The sequence below is a fragment of the Fundulus heteroclitus genome, unplaced genomic scaffold (assembly GCF_011125445.2).
Source record: "Fundulus heteroclitus isolate FHET01 unplaced genomic scaffold, MU-UCD_Fhet_4.1 scaffold_70, whole genome shotgun sequence".
NCBI lineage: Eukaryota > Metazoa > Chordata > Actinopteri > Cyprinodontiformes > Fundulidae > Fundulus > Fundulus heteroclitus.
This window is the reverse complement of record NW_023397143.1, coordinates 577,165-599,472: the sequence shown is the minus strand read 5'-3', so window position 1 is coordinate 599,472 and position 22,308 is coordinate 577,165. Positions and strand designations below refer to the sequence as shown.

Sequence of the window (22,308 nt, the reverse complement as noted above, 5' to 3'; positions counted from 1 at the left end):
CGTATAAAATCCCAATGAAATACATGGAGTTGGCATTTTGAGTAATAAAAAAAAATTCTCAGTCCACAAAAAAATACATAGACTAAGTGAAAGGGCTAAAATTGTTGAAACCATGTCAGTGAGAGATAAACATCGCAAGAAGTTAGACTGTTTTTTGCAGTCTGAGGCCCTACGTGTAAGACAGTTAAAGCATTCTGCAGTAAGATGTTTGATTATTGTTGGTTCAGAGCAATCTTGGAACAATTTTAAAGAAATGAATTTCCATTTAAACCTTTTTTTTTTTTTTGTTCTTAAACATGAAAAAATCTCAAATCATAGAGTTGTCTCCTAATAGCTACAAAATTCACATAACTAAAGAGTTATATATTTATATCAAAAATGCTGCCGATGCATAATCTGGAACTAATGTTCAACACAGGAAACAGTGGTGGTTCCTGAGTAAATGGCATCCTCATCAAAGTTTTTCACAACTTAATTAAAGATTTAACAAACCAAATTTGTTTTGAAGAAGCACAGAAAAATCCCGACCAAACTTAATGGCCTTATGAAAAAAATACTAATATTAAAAATGTAAGTAATACCGGTTATGTAAACATTTCTGATTACACTTGTTTTTTAAATCTTAGCAGGTAATGCCTGTCTGCGACAAAGATGATCATCCTATCCTGTGAGTCAACACGCGAGGCAAAGCGCTCCTGCGCAGTTTTCGATATCGCGAGATTTGCTGTGAACTGTCGCGCAGCGGCGTTTCTGTGGCGTGTGCGTGCTAACGGGCTAAACGCTGCCACATAATTAGTTACATTTCCAGAACTCATTTCTTTAGCGTGAATTGTGAGCCGGATAGATAGTCATAATGAGTATACTCGCCAAAATAGCGGAGATAGAAAATGAGGTAAGGTAAAAATTGCCGGTTGGGAACGGTTGAGTTGGTCACGTTTTAGCTAACAGCTAGCAGTTAGCGCTAGCAGAAGGACCCGACAGCAGTTTCTGGCTTTTTCACAGTTTATCAAGTTTTGAAACTAAATATTACTTATGTAATTTACTCATAGATATACTTTGATTTAAGGAACACGATACTACCGATATGATGTTTAAAAAAATAACGTCGGTTTGACCACTAGCAGCCGCAACTGAATTACGTTTTGTTTTTAATTTAAAAAAAACTTTTATGTGGAATAAATCAGACTGTGCAGGCAGTATTGATCATTACATGTGAATTAACTTTAATTAATTAAACTGATGTGGTAATGACTGCATTGGTCCAGTAATGCAAAACAGGAAAGAAACTACAGCAGCTATATAAGTAGTGTAACTTTTTATTAATTTGTGTAATTATTTTTTTACTACGTGTTATTATATAAATCATTTTTATTGAATGATATATTTTTGTTTGAGATTATTACATAATCTGCTATTATAATAATATACATCTGTGTTTCCAGCTGTGCAATGTTGTTCAGTCTTTAGCAGCATGGGTTGCACACAGGCAATAATAATATTGTGTGTTTATATTTTGTGTGATCTGGGATGCAGAAGGAAACTTTAAAACGTATGCCTGTTCTCGAGCGTCCAGCTATTTTTTTTAAGTTGTTACAATTTTTTGAAATATATCAAGACCTCAGTGTCTATTGTACCAATTGGTCTGTAGCAGTAAGTTAAATATACGTTATTAAGTAGTAGTTATGTAACTTGTATAGGTCTTAAATTTAAGTCAAAGTGATCTTAAACCTATCTCGCTGAAACTTTCCAAAAATCCAGAGTAAAGAAGTGCTTGTAGTGGGTTGTATTGTAATGCTCTGACTTTGAGATGAACCTATATTGATAAAGTATGATTTTATAGACCTGATCCTTTTTAAAAGATCTTCTTTATCTTTGTGCTCTGGTTGGTGCTTTATAGCCATGCAGTGTTTAATGGCAGGGGGGGGGGACTAAAATACCTGCAGTTCTCATGCCAGGAAATAACTCAAGCACTTTAGGTTTAGGCTCTCTCTATAAATTGTTTTTTTTGTTTTTTTTTGTCTACTGGTTCCAAGGCATAATAAACTTAATTTTAATGTAAATCACTGATTCATGTCACATCCTCCTGTAGATGGCCAGGACGCAGAAGAACAAGGCCACCGCTCACCACTTGGGTCTTCTCAAAGCACGTCTAGCAAAGCTGAGGAGGGAACTGATCACACCAAAAGGAGGCACCGGAGGTGGAACAGGGGAAGGTACTATCGCAATGCCGTGGTTTTAGATCAAGTGCTGCTCCAATCTGGGCTTATTTCCGTATAAATTGGCTCACCTACAAAACATCAAAATATAGTTATATTTTTATAAGCCATAACTACATGTTTATGTTTTACTTGACTTTCAGGTTTTGATGTGGCAAAAACTGGTGATGCCAGAGTGGGTTTTGTCGGTTTTCCATCAGTAGGAAAGTCCACCCTCCTAAGTAACCTTGCAGGTGTGTACTCAGAAGTGGCAGCGTACGAGTTCACCACCCTTACGACAGTGCCTGGAGTCATTCGGTATAAAGGTGCCAAAATTCAGGTACAGAATTTCTTCTTTCTTCATAATCAGAGGAAATATGCAGAAGTCTGTGTGAGATGAAAATTTATTTAACTTAAGTTCTTTCTTTCTAGCTTTTGGATCTGCCTGGAATCATTGAGGGAGCCAAGGATGGCAAGGGAAGAGGCAGGCAGGTCATTGCAGGTATTTCTATTCATGTTCATGTTGGTGAAAAACCTAATACGGTTAAAAGTAATGTTTTAAATATTATCAGGGTACTACACAAACTGGAAAAGTATGAAAGTTGATTCAAGATTTTTCAGGTCAGGATAAGTATGGCATAAAAACATATAGTGTTAAAAGTATTATTTCCAGGATTTATTCTCTGCCCAATTGTCTGAAAGTGGTATCCAATCACCACTCATGTCATTTTTTCCAGTTTTAGATTTTTGTAGCTTTCATATTTAAATCTACCTTGATTTCAAAGTAAACTTTAAAGTAGATTAAATGTGAGAAATTAGAAAATTGAGGTGTGGAAAAATGTGCAATTTTGACTTGAAGATATGTGCAAACCCTGGATTAGCTGTCAGGTAGAGTACATTTATATCATAAAACATGATCTTTTGGTAGCTCAGTTTAATTATTGTCTCACGTCCATAATTACATATTGCATTTAATATTGGCCATCTGGGGATTGTTGGCAAACAGTCGTTCTAAACTAATAAGAAATATCAGAGAGGGTGTTATTTAGTTTAATGTTTTTAACTGTATCTACTGGAAACATAAACATATTCCCTAATCTACAGCACAAACTGTTCTTTTCTTTTCTCCCTTTCTCTCTCAAGTGGCTCGAACCTGCAATCTAATCCTGATAGTGCTTGATGTGTTAAAGCCTCTTCTTCATAAGAGGCTAATAGAACACGAGCTGGAGGGCTTTGGCATCCGACTTAACAAGCAGCCGCCCAACATTGGCTTCAAGAAGAAGGACAAAGGAGGCATCAACTTCACTGCTACAGTACGCCTCAAACTGCACTGCAGGACTTTATGCACAAGCCTGAAAAACTCTGGCATAAGCCTCGGTTTGAGTCGCTGAAGAGGGTGGTTGCATTTGTATATGTTTGTGTTTCAAGCATTTTCAACAGGAACATACTTCAGCTTGATTTGTCTTTCAGAATGATAAATACTAACAAATATTTTAACAGAGAAAGTAAAGTTTCTGAATCTGTTCGACTCCACACTAAATGATGCAGAATGACTATAAAGTAACAGCATATAATACATGAAGTGTATAGAGTCATAAAGCCTTTATGCAGGAAAAATGAAACTATTATGCAAAATAATACTTTACAGAGAGTATAAAAAGATCAATGCAAAACTATTTAATAAACTAGTTTAAATAATAAGTACCATAATGAGTATTGGCTTTGGGGTAATTGGGATTTGAGGGGGTTTTATGCTGCTTTTCATGCGTGATGTACAGTGTGGAAAAAGTAGTCATCGCTGCACATTTTAATATTATTTTTTTTGATTCTGCATCTTTCTACACGCCATTATACACGTCCTCTTTATCTGTCTCATCAGTGTGCACAAAGTGAGCTCGATGGCGACACGGTTAAGACCATCCTGGCCGAGTATAAGATCCACAACGCCGACATCACCCTGCGCAGCGACGTCACAGCTGATGACCTCATCGATGTGGTGGAGGGAAATCGGTAAGCTGCTGAGGCGGGCCCTCCGTCTTTCATCTTTCTGGGTGTGGCCTGTTGCGATCTGAAATCCCATGTCCAGCAGTACGTCTGCAGCAGTGCGGATGCACTTAAACCTCCGATGTGTTAGAGCTTCGCTCCTCTTTGAGCTAATGTGCAAAAAAAAAATGAACGTGGAATCTAATCTAAAACATAAAATCAACAAATATCTGTACTGGGCACAGACATTTATGTTTGTGTTTGATCTATTAACAATCCTTGGCAAAAACCCAGTCGGAAAGCCTGATTATTTCTCTATAAATGGGGTCACTTATATAAAGAAAATCCATTTGTGGGTTGAGCGGTGGAGTTGTGTATGATGGTTGCACCCATGAAAAATATGCAAAATCTTCTGCCAAAATGCTTAATCTGCTATTTACTCTAATCTGGTGTGATTTATTGGCTCGCTTGTTTGAAGTTTTGCATTAAAAAAAGCCCTAGTTTCAATCAACAGTTTATTGAACGAACAAACGTGTGCCTCTGTAGTGTGTGTTAAGTATATACAACAATAACTCCTTATGCTGGTCACCTGCTTGGTCTCACGCCGCAGTGAATGGCATCCCAACCCTAAATCAGCGTTTCTCAGACAGAGCAGTTAGGGCTGGGCAATAGATCCAGATTTTAAAAAATATCGAGATCTTTTAAAAGGAGATGAAAGATGAGACAATATTGAGATTGTCTATGTTGTGCTATAATGATACTTTTATGCATTCCAGTAGTTTAGTTTTCAGCTGTTTCTCCTATTTATCTAAAGCAGTTTGGTAAAGAATGAGCAGGGTGAAGTTCCATCACAGCAATGTGTGAGAGAACGATAACTTGGTACTGCTAAACGAGGATCTGCACAATTTGTCTCACTGTGCGTTTTGCATTTTAGCTTGGCTTTATTAAATTACCAGTGACACAGTGTGATGTGTTGTGTTTTGCGATTAGCGAAAATAAATATTGCATTAAACTCTCTGCTTCGATTCATGTCTTAAGTGGACGGCACAATGCAGTTAGTAAAGACATATTTATTTATTTATTTATTTATTTTTTGCCCTGTGAGATTTGGTCAAATTTGATTTCACAAGCAAGTAGTTACTGACTGCCATAATTTCTCATCAGGGTCTACATCCCGTGCATATACGTGCTAAACAAAATTGACCAGATCTCCATCGAGGAGCTGGACGTCATCTACAAGGTGCCCCACTGCGTCCCCATCTCTGCCCACCACCGCTGGAACTTTGACGACCTGCTGGAGAAGATGTGGGACTACTTACAGCTTGTCCGCATGTAAGAGTGGATCGCTTTGTGCTTTTTTTTTTTTTTTTTTCTGTAGTGATTCTGACTGAAGCAGGTGAAATGAAAAGGTTTTAGGTACTGATGCGTTAAATACTGACTGGGATAATGTTCTCATTGGCAGCTACACCAAGCCCAAAGGCCAGCTACCTGACTACACATCTCCCGTTGTACTCCCTGACGGACGAACTTCAGTCGAGGATTTCTGCTTAAAGATTCACAAAAATCTCATCAAAGAATTGAAGTAGTAAGTACTATAGATGGAGAGGACCAAAGACTTTACGCTGACTTTACTGGGTTTCACAGATATTGTGGGATTTTTGTAAAGACCACAAATTTCCGGACCAGTGGAAACGTCGGATAAGCGGCAAACGTCTTACAGCAAATGGTTGAACACAAATCATTATGAGGATTACCTTCCATTTATTTTATACTATATATGTACTAGAACGGGTGTGCTCTACTAAACTAATGAGAGTAAAATAATCCTTATGAGAATCTTGTGATAAAAGGGACAAAGTGAAATGGAAAATTGAGGAAACACCAGAGGATATGTATAGTAATTCTGCTAAAAGAAAACACAATTAGTGTTAAATGTAATTTAACAATGGGTTTAGAGACATATAGTCCAACTAAAATATTCAATTAAAACAATAAATAATTGTAGAATATATAATTCAGAACCTGATAGAATTATTTTTACTATTTTCTATTTTACTATTATTTACTAAGTTCATCGTATTTATTATGCATATACTCTTTTCTACTAAGAAGTTTTAAGGTTTTATTAAAGTGTATTCTATATGCCCGATCTCTCATTACTTTAGTTTATTGTTCATTAGTTTATTGTGTTAATCATATATTTGCTGGAATATATAGACCAGTGGTTACTATTTTATTTTACTATGTATGTGTATTGATTTACTCTCTCTCTCTCTTATCGTTGCAGAAAGCAGAGAAATATGTTATTGACGATAATAAGTGTTTATATATATATATATATATATATATATATATATATATATATATATATATATATATATATATATATATATATATATATATATATATAAACTGTAAATTTAGAAAAGTCGAGGTGCCTCTTTTTATCTAAGGGGAACTTGATCCTTTTACTGTTTAGAGCGGTCGTGGTGGTGCTGTCTGAGTCCGCCCAGGATCTGGCATCTGCATAGTGGCACAGTTAGAGTAATGATGATCCTGCAGAGGCGTTTTTTACGTGCAGAACAGTTTCAAGATCTTCACATTACACCGAAGCAATAGCCGCCGCTCCCCATCCAACTCTGCAGCTGCATTGCATTTGTAGACGTTCTGTTCACCCTGGTCTACCAGGACTGTCGCTTAAACCGTGCGGGTGTCTGTTGATTTTGATTATTTATTTGTTATTGAGACAAAATCCAAAAATAAATAAAAAAAATTATCGCTTGGATAGCTTTTGCTGCACCTTGCAAGCCACATCAGTAGCTCTTTGCAAAAGCTCCTGTTAATGCTGAGATTTGAAGTGTTTTTTGGATAAAATTCAAAAATGAGTAGTTATTTTTCTAGTGATTTCAGGACACATTAATATTGTACTCAAAATGATGTTTTACCAGCATCTCCTAATGGGTGAGCCAGAAGCATCAATCACTCTGTGTGTGTTAGGGCTTCAGAGCTTTAAACGTCCTCAAGGGAGTGAATGGGTCAAACAGTGACACATGCATTAGAGGGATTTTTTTATTTTTTTACCTAAACAAGTCCCTCTGTAGTAAATTGATTATAGTAGCCTAAAATAAATGCTGTTTTTTTCTTTTTCTTCCAGCGCACTCGTGTGGGGCTCATCTGTGAAACACAACCCGCAGAAGGTGGGGAAGGACCATGTTATGGAAGATGAAGATGTTATCCAGCTGGTGAAAAAGTGAACCGGGTCTCAAATCACTGCATGGCTCCGCAAATATCAGCAGATGGGGCCCATTCCAACACCGCCGTCATTTGGTCAACTTGTTTGCTGTGTTGTTAAAATCGTGACATCAGTGCTGCACATTTGAAAGAACCCACAGTACTCAACACCATAAATAGTTCATATTGAATATTGGTAAAGGCTTGCATTAAGAACTTGAAGCTGTACAATAAAAAATATAAATATATAGTTTGGTTTGTCCTGTTTCTTCTGTCACTGTTCCCTTTTCGTGTGTTTTTTAGTTGTGAAATAATTTGAAAGTTACATTTAAACTGAGAACAAAACGTTCCTGCAATGTGATGTTGAAGAACTCGTGTCACTGCGAACATTTCAGTCTAGCTGAGGAGGTAAAAAAAAAAAAAAAAAAGAAAAAGGCCTTGTTTGAAACCACAAGTGATTTATGTGACATTGATGATGAAGCCAGTTATTCAAACTGATCCCCCCCCTCCCTTTCTCCTGTGGGGTACGGCCACTCAGGTTAATCAGTTCATTCGCTCAGATGCATTCTGGGGCTCATCAGATGCACGCTGTTTGCGAGTAACAAAAACTCCGGAGAGCAAAATAAAGCTTTTATTATCAGCCGTGGGTGCTCTGGGAGAGACTGCTGTTGGTATGCTGGATGCACCACGGAGGGTGGGGAAGACGTGTTTCTGCAGATACAAGTCGGTGAAGAAAGTCAACGGCTGCAGTCTGTGCAAAGGCAACCATGATGCCGACACAGCAGATGTTCTTTTGATTTTCAGCATTTCAATTTTCTATTTGCTGTTTAAATAGAAAATTAAATAAGAACAAAATAATGCATGCACAGAACTTGGATATTACAGCAGTGCCTGAGTTTAGTTTTTGACTTTGCATTCATGTTTCACCGATTGACACTGTATGGATAGTTAGTTTTATCTGCCTTAAGGACTATAGATGGAAATTATCCAGTGGCTAAATCTGGTCTGGTGCATCTGGTGTAACAATGTTCCCGTATATGGTCCTGAATAATATGGAGCATATACGGTTTAATCAGAAAATTAAAGTAGTTCTGATTCTTATAAATCAATTCCAACAAATACACTGAAATATTTAGCATGAACTTTTTAAGGATGAAGACTAGAACTGAGCAGAAATCATTCATCTTTGATCATAAAGCAGCATATGTTGATTTACCCATGTCTCTTGCAAAAGAGATCTTTTGATCTCAATGGGACAACCTGGTTAAATAAAGGCTATTTATAAGGGCTACATAAACTTAGCGATACGTACCATTTAGAGATTAATGCATTAAATTGAAGGACATTTGTAGCCCTCTTTTATTTCTTCACAATGCAGACAAGTGAAATGTTTATTTTTATTTATTTTTTTTAAATAAAAGACAAGAAGAAGACTGTACTTGGCATTACCAGAATTTTTTGGGCACCCGTCAACCAAAAATTTTCAAGTGCTATAGCCTTCAATAAATTGTTGCAAAGTAATGTTAAAAATCAAGATAATGTTTGAAAGCAAAGACAAGAAGGTTAAGAAAGATGACTTTTTTCATGTTAGACTGAATCTAAGTAACCAGCTGCTTTTTAGTAAAAGCTGCAGTGGTTGAGCGTGATGTCTACTCTCCAGCAACAGCCGGATCAGCCCTCCCCAGACACCACTTTTACCCCACCCCCCCTTTTACCCTGTAAATTATAGCAGCACTTTAGCTAATGAAAGAGTTGAGGACTGGGCACTAATAAAACCCATTAAGTGAATAAAGCACTTCCCCCTCTAACAAAATTAAAGAATCCTCCCATTTAGAGAGGGCGGACTCTGTATTAATATTTATGAAATGCGGAACCGGCCGCCCCCACCTACCCCAAAACTCCACCAACCCCTTATCCAATCCCAGATTGACCAAGTCTTCATTGCCATAGCACCTATCCCAAGAGAATGTCGCCAACCCCTCCTAGCTTGAAGGAGGGGCACAGGAGATGGGGACTTGAAGGCTGCTGAGGACGCAGTCAGGACAGTCTTTCGCCAGTAGAGCAAGCTGGAAGACCCCAAGACACTACTCAGATCACCAAGACGTCTTCATCCCCCAACAGCAACCTGAGGCCAAGGGATAGAAAGGTGAGTTTCCCAGAAAGAAGTCGTCTGGAAAATCCAAAGTAAGTTGGGGGTATTTTTATCTAGAGTGAATCCTAGATAGATGACTGGGTTGGTTTGCTTTGACCTTCAGTCAGAGGAGCATTTAACGTCGGGGTTTGTCTTTTCTAACATTTACATTTCAAATCAAGCTTTATAGATGTTTTGGCAGCAGTTCCTGAACGATCTCTGTCAAGATGACCCTTCTGACAACTTGGTAATGCGAGGTAAGAAAGCACGATCGTGCGCAATCATCGGCACCTCGAAACCATCCCATCGGCTTTACTTCATATCCACGAAACATGGTCATCCTGAAAAAAAAAAAAAAGTCCACCGCCATTGTCCACCATTTCCATACAAATGGCTCCAATTCCTGCGCCATTTGGTCCATTACAAATGCAGAGTTTTTCCTTGCTGCATTGATATTCGTCGTGGCATCATTTCATCACACAAAGTGGTTCAGTTGCCCGAGCTCTAAGTTGATTATCGCACCACGCTTTCTCATTTGAGAAAGACGTCCCCGGGGAGCTGAAAGAGACTCAGGAGAAGGTAACAAGATTGAGAAACCTTTTTTTGGGGAAACAGCTCCCTTAGCTTGATGGTATCTTGACTCTTGACATTGCACTCGCTGGCTAACAAGGTTAGAACCGAGATGTACGACAGGGGTTGTATCTTTGCGTTGAAGAGACGGTCAATGTCCGTAGTTGGACTGCAGAGATATCGCTATAACTCTTGAGGTCAGTGGGCGGCCGAGGCTGTTTTAGAGTCAATTACGAGCTAAATTTGAAGGTCTGTGATCTTTGGGACGCGATGAGGTTTGGTAAGATCACCCAAACTCGGTTTTCATTGATCAGTGGGAAAGTACCTACTTGACTTAGAAGACAAAAAGCAAGCCAGTTTATCTTAAGCCTGTTACAAACGCTGAAATGGAAGTGATTTTACATTTCTAAAGCATTTTTCCAAAAACTAGCAGCAGAATTTCACATTTCTTTTTGTTTGGACGCGTCTCAAACATCTGGGCGAGAAGGGCGAGAGGGTGGGGTTTGACGCATTTCATGCGCAAAAAGGGTGTCGCCCTTTTTTTCCGCAGTGAGCATGACCTGTGACTAATCTTTTTTTTTTTTTATAGAAATTACCCTGCAGATGTTTTTAATCGTGGTATCTAAATATAACCAAAGGTGTTTAGCCAATCAAACGACAAAACGGGATCTCAAGTCTAAACCTGTAGGAGCGTTCTTACTTTTATCCAGCAGAAGTAAACTGGACAATTCTTCTAAGAAACCCAAACAACGTGGAAATTCTTTTCAGGATTTTAGCTTCTTATATTGAAAGAAGAGGTATTTGGTGAGAAAGAACAAAAAAACACACTACTGTTCTGTTTTGCAAGCTTTTCTACCCTACAAATAGAATACTTTTAATCGTCCCTTGACGGCAATCTGCAGAGGAAGACTTGGGCGAAGCGGGTTGGCTTTTCCCGTCTATGCCCAAGACCCCATTGTGCTTGATCTAACCATGCAGTTCATCCTCTGTCCATGGTTGTGCCAAGCACCTTGGAGTCTTGTGAGCACAATCTACAGTCTTTCTTCCAAGCGAAGGTGTATGCTAGCATTTTGCACGTTTGAAGTTCTGCATTTGTTTAAGGTAAAAAAAAACATTTAATGTGGAAAAACAAAGATTTGATGATGATTGCAAACCACTAAATAAAAACAATCTTATTTTGATTTTAATCAATGTGTCTTATTTTGCACCACAATGCACATAATACAATGTAAAAGTGTGACTAATAAACTGAAATGAATCGCTCTGTGTGTGTTACTTTTTTCAGTTGAATAAAGTGCAACATTTTTTTTTTGGGGGGGGGGGGGGTAACAGAGTTCATGTGGTTCTAAGCATTAATATATGGATAAAGCTGTCATTATCTATAAGCGAGGTGGCCAAAAAGTGTCCCGTTGGTAGAAACGATCAATTACAGTAAGTGCTCGGTGGCTTTCAACTCTGCCCAATAATTTCAGTCCGTAGAGGTCATACGTTAAAACAATGTGTCGCCTGTCGGGACAGCAGATGCATCACCCGATGTGTAAATCAAAGCACGCGACGCTGTTGCACAAAGCCTGAAACATCCAGTGTTCAGGATCAGTTAATGTCCCTGAAATGATGACGAAATCATATTACTCTGCTCTATCCGGAGCTTGGCTGCTTATTTAAATTCAGTCCTTGTTGTCTAATCAGAACTGATGCACTGAATCAATAAATTTCATTTGTGAAAACCAGACTCTTTCTTTCCTCGTGTCTCCTATTATAATCAATTCATATTCTGCCTACTCTTCTTTTTTTTGTTTCTTAAATAAGAAATACACGTATTTTCTGTTCTATATCTTGAATATTACAGTAATGAATCACTGCTCTTGCACTATAAAGAGTGGCCGCTTTCATGGAGAAACATCCAGTGATAAATCTGCAACAAGTGTTGCAAAGGTTCATTATCAACATTTTCAAGAATAAAAACAGTTTCCATCATCAAAGCTTTGTGTACTTTTTAAAATTACAGTTCCCCTGCTATAATTGTTGTGTAGTTTTTCTTATTTCATATTCTAATGGAAAGGGTGGTCGTATTGAGAGTATTTCAGCGGTTGCTTAAACTACAAACACACAACATGAACAATGAGCCAAAAGCGGGGACTGAGAACCAAGGAGGCCACTTTAACCATTAGGGAATTAAATCATAACTGTATTATTTTTATTCACTGTCTTGTTTGTCCAACTTGTCAAAAATGATCTTAGCAAGAAAGAAAGAAAGAAAAGAAAATCAATGAAACTGCCGGGGTTTTGGAGATCCAGAGAACAGGACAGACAGGCACCACTCAGATTCATCCAGGATCGCCTCTTTTTCATCTGCCCATCATGCCGCCAATGCTCAGTCTGTTTATAAGGAGACATTAGAATGCATTCTCCTAAATATTAATGCACACCCTGTTTGGCCTTGATCAAATGGACCAAAATGTAAGGAATAAATAAAAGATTTGTGCATTTATTCAAAGAGATTCTTTCCAAAGAGTCATATTCATAAAGCATGTGTCTGTGGGAGAAACCAGACTGCTGCACATGATGAATGAAGATTTGAGCTTTTCCTGTCCTCAAATGGATTTCTCTGTTAATTAATTAAGTCAGCTTTCATAAGAAACAAAGCATACAAAGCTACTATTATTATTATTATTAATGCTCAAGTCATGTTTGTCAAACTCCGTAGACTGAAATTATACAGCATAAAACCAATAATTGATAATAATTATATGGTTTAATGCAACTATTCTCTGATCAAATAGGTGGAAGAAATAAATACGCCCAAATAAGCCCATAATATAAATCATGGTTATAGAGCCTGCACTACTCAGAAATGTTTATACAGTATACAATCCTTTATTATGTTATTGTAGGCATATTTTAAACAGATTTATGATGTTCTAACCATAGTTAGAACAGAAACGTTACATCAATCATATTTAAGGCACGGTACATTACATTATCTGAAAGAGTACAGCCCAGCCCTCCTTGATGTGAAAATCATAGTTTGAATGTTAAGATGCTGTTTCAGTAATGTACTATATTCTACATGCTTTTAAATTTTTATTAAACTAAAACTGGGCCTCAAATTCACAACCCAGACTGTGGCGCAGAAAATATATGCAGAGAATGAGAGGTGGGGTTATGTGTTAAGTCTGTGTTTTCTGATAGATGAACTCTTGCTCGGTATGTAATGTAAATATATTTTACTTAGATCAGATTCCGAAATTTAAAAAATTTAACCCTGAAATTAATTAATTTTGGCAATAAATAACCTGAGGAATAAAAATTTCTCATTAAATGTATTGAATTTAATGTATTAATGTATTTAATGTATGTATTGAAACGCTGCAGTTAGAGCCCCTCACAAAACGTGTGTTTTTATAGTGTTTAGATTTTAAAATGTACAGTTCAGAATGAAGTATAACAATACAAGCCATTTTAACTGGACAAACACTTATTGTGAGATGCGGGTTTTTTTTTTTTTTTTGCAGATGATCACCATGGTTAACCCTTCCTCCATCCAGAACTTATACAGGTCTAGGGTCAGGAAAAGGTCGGCTAACATTTCCGCAGACCCCACGCATCCTGCGCGCAAACATTTTAGACTTTTACCCTCAGGTCGACGCTACAAAGCGCTATTTTCAAAAACATGCTGCAGCAGAGAAATGTTCCTCCTCCAGGCTGTCAATCAGATAAACACTTAACAGTCAGAGTACCCAGATCAATACTATGCCCCAATTATACAGACACCAATCCAGCCATGTCTTCCTCATTGTAAAAACCCTATGTATATTTACATATGGATTTTTTTTTATTTTGGATAAAAGTTTTAACTGAACTTGTATTTGAAATGGAGTTACTTAAAAACATCATTATATCTAAACAGAAAACTAGATCTATTTCAATTGCAGTGTTAACTTCACATATTTTTCACAATATTAAGTCATTTTAGACTTAATCTTGTCTTCTTTTCTGTTTTTAATACCTAAATAAATGATGAATTTAAGTACAGCAGAATTTATAACAGGTTTTGGAGCATGAGTCTGACGTTACCAGCAGCTGATCTATTCAGCAGTGCTTTCAGTGAAACCATGAGGCGTTTCAGCAGCTCCCCTCTGACCCTTCACCCAGACAGGGAGTACGAGGTTTACACGTTATCCCGTTAGACTGGACTACATTGGTTTAACAGAAGACAATGCAGATTGTCCTTTTCCTCTGGTGGGACGAGGTATCCAAGCTGCCCTCAAGCTCAGGACCGTAAGACAGAGAAAGATGTTTTATTGTTCTGTTTAGTAAAGACTTTAAATTCAGGTTATTTTCAAAATCGACTTGGTTATAAATGGAAATTGTTCGCATCGACTGCTCCTGGTTTACATAAGGAGGCACATTTAACCAACTTTTCTTGCAAACAAAATGGCCACAAAACTGCACAAATTGTGCAACTGAAGGTGTCATGGAACAAGTGTGACTGCTATAAATACGCACACGCACATTTAACAACAGCAAACAACTTTTATTGGGTTATGATCTTCACAGTTTTGTTTGACTATGACAGATGTTACCTGAAACAAGCATTTCTTTTTCAGATTTTACACTACCAATTTTATTCGAAAGCAGGACATGCTTCACCACATAGTCGTGACCCGACCTAATCACAAAAAGGAGCAGATTTTCATTACGCTGAAACAGAAGAGTCATTCAGATGCATCAACCACACAAAATGTGACATCAAAATTTAGTACATGATGGACGGCTTTGAGAAACACCAGTTGTTTTTTTTTACGATGTTGGTGCCAGTTTAACAGGCTGTAAACAGTTTTATTTAGGCAAGGTTTTAATCCACAGCATGTGGTTCACTTTGTACATTCGTTATAGACCCCGCATACAGCTCATTATGAAAGCATCGATGGAAAACACTGTGGCGTTTCAGTAGGACTCGCGTTAAAAAAAAAAAAGATTAATTGAAACTGAGAGGTTAGGTTTTCTGAAGCCTTTTGCACATAAAAATGATAAATGTGCTATATCTACAGTAAAAGGGAAAAAACACATAACTTAGACTGAAAACAAACTGAAAGGATTAACACGCAAAAAAATATCTGAAATAAAAATTTAAATATTAAACCAAAAAAAAAAAAGGAGAGGTTCTCAAGTTGCAGGGTCTAAGCAGGGCACCGCTTTGTGTGTTTCTGTACAACTTCCTCACTAACAGCACATTAGTACCTTGGCTAATGAGGATTTATACGGTTATTGTAAGACACTATGCCTCTAATGCTGAAGGACAGGAAGATCTTCAGAAGGCTGGCAGCTTTGAACACTCAGACACACCGATGATCACAATCTCCTGTTTTTTTTTTATGTAAAGAAAAGCCCCAGTTCATTATTATTATTATTTATTTTTTACATATGATCTTTAATCCTCTTCATCCAGTCATGAAACGCTACTGTGCTGCAAATAAACAACCTCTTCATCCTTGAAATGTAGGAACGTGTTATAAAAGCGTTTCCCACAGCAGCCGATGTTCGTCATCAGGCAGTGGGCTCATTTGGCGAAGACGTTGCATTTCAGCGATAAAGCCCTGCTTCAAAGTCAAGTCAAACCACACCGAATATCCATGGAGTTATGAAAAGAAACACTGGAGAAACACTGCTTTGACAAAAGCCTCTTCACAAACAGGTAATTTGGCTGGATGTTACCGATCAAACCGCGGTAAAGACACACCCGACATCGTCTGGCGAACAAAACTGTGCCGCCGTCATCAGCAATGCCGTCCGTCGTGTTCTGGCTGTCTCCTTCACAGACAGTGTAACTGCATCTACAGATCCGTGTGTGTCTGCAGGTTAGACTGCGAGTTTAATTTGTAGCGGTACCCGAAAGGTGTCGTTGGAGGGCTTCAAATACACTCAAGTGCAAGTTAAAAACATGCCAAAGTCGACTCCTGGACGACATCCGTCTCAGGCGTAGATGTGACCCGGACCGCCAGGCTGCGCGTTGTCTCCCCCCAGGCGCTCCTGGCTCGGCTGACGGTTGGAGTCGCTGGATTTGATGACGCCGGTGTAGTCGTGAATCCCGACCTCCAAGTTCTTGGCCCGCAAGGCGGCGGTGTGCAGCTTCTCCAGAAAATCTGGCATACCTGGTGGGGGGTTCAGAAGCCATGTCACTCAGGAACTTCCAGAAACGTTTCTGACATTCGTGAATCAATGTAAAGTATGATTTAGTGAAGATATGACACTGTAAATGGGCCATGATTGCGTTTTATGGCAGTAATACTTACATGTCATGCAAGCATATTCATTTTTAAGACATTATGAGATCAATTAGTTACTTAATTAACCAATATGAAAATAATTACACCTGAGGCCTGATTTATTGTTGTTATTAATTATTATTATTAATATTATTATAGTACTGCAGTGGGTAGCATTGTTGCCTTGCAGCAAGAAGGTTCTGGGTTCAAATCCAACCCTGGGTCTTTCTGCATGGAGTTTGCATGTTCTCCCTGTGCATGTGTGGGTTCTCTCCAGGTGCTCCTGCTTCTTCCCACAGTCCAATAACATGACTGTTAGGTTAATTGACCTCTCTAAATTGTCCTTAGGTGTGAGTGTGTGTGTGTGAATGGTTGTTTGTCCTGTTTGTCTCTGTATTGCTGTGCGACAGACTGGGGACCTGTCCAGGGTGTACCCCGCCTCTCGCCCAGTGAACGCTGGACATAGACACCAGCAACCCCACAACCTCATGAGGGATTAAGCGGGTCAGAAAATGGTAATAATAATAATAATAATAGTTCTTGCTGTTTGGAGACCAGACCTCAAGGTTGTTTGGTCAGATATTGTCATTATCTTGACCATTTTAAATAAAATATTAAGGTTGCTTTGTATTAATACCAACTATACAAGTTAATTTTCTTGAGAGGAGATCTCATCCATATTTTGTCCCAGTAGGAATTAGAGCAATGAGATTTCAGCCTACTTGTTGCCATAAAAGTGTCTCTTTATCTGGAGATAACAAGAACCCAGAATTGTTTAGTCAAGATAACATTTTCATAACCTGCTTTAAAAAGTTTTTTGTATTAAAAGCGGAATGAATATGGTTTTAAGATTGTACATGTCACGCACGCTCAGTGTGAGGGATTGCTGCAAAGCCATGGACAGTGCAGACGACTGTCCACTGTGGCTCTACGTTCGTCCAGGAGGAGTGAATGCTGCGTGTTAAATCTGCTGGTTTTCCTTAGATAAGAAACTTTTTGACCAATCTGTCTGTATGCTTTGATTAAATTTGTTTGTTAAGTGCCTTGAGATGACTTTGAAGTGAATTGGCGCTATATAAATAAAATTGAATTCAATGTAGTAATTTCATTTTATAGAGATTGTATGATCCTGAGCCTATTTGCCTAATTTAAGATTGGTTTGGGTTTGTTCAATTATCTAAAGGGTAATTAAGTTGGATTTATATAGCACTTTTCTAGTCATGCTGACCATGCATAGCACTTCAGAATAGAGCCACATTCATCCAATCACACTCCGTAATGCACATGGTCTTACACCGATACCCTAATCGGGAGGCAATTTGGGCTTAAGCGCCTTGCCCTGGGGCACATTGTGATCTGACAGGGGAACGCTGAAATCAGACCCACAACCTTCTGATGGCAATGAGCCACAGTTGCTCGATCGACTACGAATTAACAGAATTATATCAAACCAGAAGTCATGGGATCAAAATTAATCTTCAGTGCGGGCTGCTTTCATCTGCTTACAGGTAGCAAGTAAAGTTTGTCTGAATTTAAGAATGTTATTTTTAAAAAAAACTAATTTTATTCACCAAGAAAGAGCAGAAACTAGTCTGGAAACAGACTAAATTCGGCTTTCTAGACACTCATGCTGGAAACCCCTAAAAGCTTCTTTTCAGGACGGTTGTAGAAACTCTACGGGGATTTTAGCTCACAACATTAAGGTTTTATATTCAACATAATCTTATTGAATGTTTACATAAGGCTAACATAACTTAAATGTCTGAACCAGAATAAGTTCAGTGTAGTAAAAAAAAAATAAAAAAAATAAAATAGCTCACCGCTTGACACCATCCAGCTCACACAGTAACGAGGAAAAACCGTCTGTGGATCGTCACTGTAGGTCAGCAGGTAATCAAACCCATTCTGTGGAGAAAAACACCAACTCAATATAACACAAAAACAAAAAACAAAAAAAAAACATTTTTTGTAAACTTAAAATATCTGAAAAATTACAAACTGATGACAACCTCATCAAAAGACTTATGTGGGCGGATGACCATCTTAGACTGGTATGAGTGGACCCTCACATATTCTTGACTCTCTGGGACTCTAGGATGGTGCACAGCTCTACACAAAAACACCAATAACACACAAGTTAGAAGCTACACACATACATTTAGTTTGTTTATGTCTGGAAATCTCCAAAATACCAATCAAGTTACAGCTAAATGCAAATATTTCCTACCTGGATACCAAGATCATCATATTATTTTCCAAGTCAACATCATAGCGCCGCACATAGACATAGTCCCTTGAGTACATTGGATACTGTGAAGGAAGATTGAAGACAATGTATTATAAAAACTCCTAGTGAGGTCAAATCTGTCTTAGGGCTGGGCGATATGGATTAATAAATAAATCTCCGATTTTATCATACCAAATCCGATTAAACGATTTTTTTCCTCCTTTTTGTTTCATAAAAAGAAATTAAAGAAATTATTTTAAAACCTTGCTTTTATGTCAAGCATTTCGACAGGGAGTTGACCTGAATTCAAAGTGCAACTAAAAACAAGCTGTAAAACAAGGTTGTAAAACAAGATGGCAGCCATGCCATTATAAACAATGAAAATATAACAAAACATTTGCTGCTAGTGGTATTACACATTGAGCTAAGAACAGGCTTCACTGCACTTGTGAAAAGTAAATAAGTAAATCAAGTACCTCGTATTATGGTAAAAAAAACGTTTCTACTTAACAATATTTTGACAATACATTTGCCTAAACATATATTCAGCATCACATGCTGTTCTCTTCATGGAAACCCAATGAGTGTATTGGCAAAATAAAATCCAGATTTTCCAAAAATGAAATCTTAAAGAATTGTAAATTCGAATTAATCGATTAAATCGATTTATCGCCCAGCCCTAATCTGTCTCAAAACAGAGAATCAGGATTGTTTCTTTGTTTCTAACACATGTAGCCATAAACACCCACTTACTGGAAAGTGCGTCGCCCAGTGGACGACTTCCGAGCCCGTGTTGGCGTCTCTGTCAACCACTTCAAGCTTGATCACCAGCGAGTCCCACTTTTTCCTGTACTCGGTGTCCAACTGGGGGAAAGAGGAAAGGCTGGGTAAATATAGCACAAGCAGCTCCAGCTTACAATGTTTCTACGCTGCACACAGAGGAAGAGAAACGTGGTTATGAAGCAACTGCTCAGTCAAAGTGAACCAACAATACAACATTCACATGCAAAGAATAGCAGGCAGCTTTCTTGTGCCGTGAAATGACAAATTCAGTAAAATGCAGTTCTGAGGTTCAGGTTTTTATAGACATCTTTATAACTTTCTGAACATCTGAGAACAAAACATGTCGGCTACCTGGTAGCTATTTATTATATTTATGTTCCAAAAACAATGGAACAACCCAAGAGGATGTTTTCTTCTGTTGTAAAGGGATATTATTTCATAGCCGTTTTGGCATCTGGCCTAAAATAAGATGAGCTATAATTCAAATAACGCATAAGATTTGCAAGATTTAGACAGGATTTACTTCCACAAAATGCAGATTATTCTTAACAGAGCTAGTGGTCTGTAATGTCAAGTTTTTTGTTTTGCTTTTTGGCTTTTGATGAATCTAAAACAGGGGTTTCAGTGCTTCATTTTGGAACCTAAATCATTTTAAATCCATGATCCAGCAGGCTTCGACGGCAAAATTCTGTTTTAATTTTTGAATGAGTGTGGTGTTATCTTTATTTAAATAAAACAATGTAAAACTTTTAGAAATAAGGAATTATATCTGGAAACGCAGACATGTTTCCGTGCTCGTCTTTTTTTTTTCCTTACTTCTCCAGACTTAGAAAATTCCCCCACTTTTCCAGACTGCTTAAGAAGCCTGGCGATTGTTATTGTTCATCAGCTTCCAAGTAGCTGTTTCAGCAGCTCTTCTAACTGTGACACAGACTAAGTGGCACATAATGAGATTAAAGAGAGCTTACCTGTACATTGAAGAACTGTCTGGGTGTGACGTCGTTGTACGAACCCAATACTGCAGTAAAAAACAAAAAACACACAGATTTCATCTTCAGAAACACCGACTCAGACTGTTCTGCGACATGCTGGTCAGAAACACGGTGTCAGATAGCAAGAACACTGACCTCTGTATTCATAGAGGTGACTGTTGGGAATTGGCCTCTTCCACACTCTGAAATCCTTCTTCTCCATCACCACTTCCCAGCCACCTTCCTGCTGTCCGGCCAGGGCACCCGAGGGTGTGCACAGGCGTTTCACCGCTTCAATGGCCTCCAGCTCGAGTCCGCATCTTTGAAGAGATGCCAGGGTCCGAACAGGAGAAGCAAACAAGTCACAACTGACACGATAAATCACAGACAAATCAACACCGGGCAGGTGTGGAGAACAGGGACCAGCAAAAGTCCATCCACAGGCTAAATGCATTGTTGACATGAACAGGATCAGAGCAAGAACTTGAAACACAACAGCTTCATAAATATTGCGTCTAAGAACATCAGTGTGACTGATTTTATTTTATGTGGAGTCCCGCTACGGCCCGACTTAATAAGCAGCAAATATGAGCTTGTTATACTTCAGTTATTCACCAATGGACATCTATGTTTGCGTTATTCAATGTACTAATAACAAATATATGTTACAATAACCTTAATAGCATCAATTATACATGTATGTAAGATTATCTTGGATAGTCGTTGCTTTACTGTTTTTAAATAAAAGCAAGCAGGTAGTCAATTTGATGCAAATACCGTGCCATTTTTCCTTAAATGATACTAAAGAAATATCATGCTAAATGCACCAGAAAAAAAACACTGCTGCTTTAAGATTTTGCAACTTTTCTTTAAAATCAACTAGATTTTCTTGTTGCATTAACTATATATATATATATATATATATATATATATATATATATATATATATATATATATATATATATTTGGTTGTTGCATTAACCAAATGTCTGCACTTATCTTTCTCTGTGTGTGAGGTAGAAGAAGGGATTCTGACCTGCGGATCTCCTCGTCTTGAATCTTCTCGTTCTCCCACATGAAGACCCCGGCCAGAGCCGCCACCAGCTTGCCGGTGGGGGCGTGACTGGCCTGAAATCTGCGCCAAATGTTGCCAATCAGGGTCCTCCGGGTCCGCTCGGAGTACAGGTTGGAGTAGAGTTCGCCCACCCGGCAGGCGCGTCGCAGCCTTTGGCCGGTCACAAAACCGCAGTGGTCGGCAAATATGGCCAGCAGCCCCTTCTTCTTCCTCTGACCCGGGGCCCTGTGGGCCCCCGCGCCTGCCCTCTGGAGCCAGGAGAGCAGCAGGCCCACGTTCCTGCCCAGCCACGGGATGCCCTGCAGTCTCTCCCGGCCCTCCTCCGCTGTGCGCCAGAGCGACCTGCTGCCCTGCAGCCGCATGGTGCTCACTCCCATCTCGCAGATGGGCCGTCGGGGCACGGAGTGAAACATGACTGACAGCTGTGACCGTGATGCAAGGTCCCAGAGATAAATACCAGAGGCAGGACGGCGCAGCAGGCAAGGTTACCGAGCTAACTTTTTAAACACAGCTGAAGCCTCGCAAACAACCACCACAGGTTACCTTTATGTGTTTAAAGACACGTTTTAGCTAGTAACAGTCATCGCTTTAATCCGGTAGCAACTCTGCCCGTGGATCCTTGTGCGAACACGCTATGTGTCGTTAGCATTAGCTAGCAAGCTGGCATACCACCGATTGCGCCACAAACGACGGGACCCAAACCCCTGCGACGCCACTTTTATATCCGAATCGAGACCTTGAAATCGGCAACATAAACTCTACGGTCACATACGACTTCTGTTAACCTGGTTATATCTCCTGATGACAGCTTCAAGCTTTCCAAACTCTCCCAGCTAATTTGACCTCGTCCTATCGCGTCTTTCACGCCCACTC

General features: G+C 38.8%; 2 protein-coding genes across 2 annotated transcripts; one reads left to right on the top strand and one right to left on the bottom strand.

Moving 5' to 3' along the window:
• The first annotated feature begins 713 nt into the window (after positions 1-713).
• drg1 (developmentally regulated GTP binding protein 1) lies at positions 714-7,659 on the top strand. The gene is made up of 9 exons (XM_012876434.3): positions 714-892; positions 2,090-2,213; positions 2,360-2,535; positions 2,628-2,697; positions 3,339-3,508; positions 4,075-4,205; positions 5,343-5,510; positions 5,641-5,763; positions 7,333-7,659. Exons 1-9 carry the CDS (start codon positions 854-856, stop codon positions 7,430-7,432), a joined length of 1,101 nt encoding a protein of 366 aa, XP_012731888.2. The 5' UTR covers positions 714-853; the 3' UTR covers positions 7,433-7,659.
• Positions 7,660-14,626: 6,967 nt separating this feature from the next.
• Positions 14,627-22,308, bottom strand: stard7 (StAR-related lipid transfer (START) domain containing 7). The gene is made up of 8 exons (XM_012876402.3): positions 21,397-22,308; positions 20,517-20,680; positions 20,358-20,407; positions 19,360-19,470; positions 18,607-18,689; positions 18,389-18,488; positions 18,200-18,284; positions 14,627-16,265 (listed from the first exon to the last, which is right to left on the bottom strand). The coding sequence occupies exons 1-8, from the start codon at positions 21,846-21,848 to the stop codon at positions 16,087-16,089; spliced, it is 1,224 nt and encodes a 407-aa protein (XP_012731856.2). The 5' UTR covers positions 21,849-22,308; the 3' UTR covers positions 14,627-16,086.

Coding starts and splice junctions, on each gene's coding strand:
- drg1 (XM_012876434.3), top strand. CDS start 854: ATGAGTATACTCGCCAAAATAGCGGAGATAGAAAATGAG. Junction 2,214..2,359: donor CGGAGGTGGAACAGGGGAAG/GTACTATCGCAA, acceptor CTTGACTTTCAG/GTTTTGATGTGGCAAAAACT. Junction 3,509..4,074: donor GCATCAACTTCACTGCTACA/GTACGCCTCAAA, acceptor CTGTCTCATCAG/TGTGCACAAAGTGAGCTCGA.
- stard7 (XM_012876402.3), bottom strand. CDS start 21,848: ATGTTTCACTCCGTGCCCCGACGGCCCATCTGCGAGATGGGAGTGAGC. Junction 20,681..21,396: donor CAAGACGAGGAGATCCGCAG/GTCAGAATCCCT, acceptor ATCTCTTCAAAG/ATGCGGACTCGAGCTGGAGG. Junction 18,489..18,606: donor ATGATGATCTTGGTATCCAG/GTAGGAAATATT, acceptor GTTTTTGTGTAG/AGCTGTGCACCATCCTAGAG.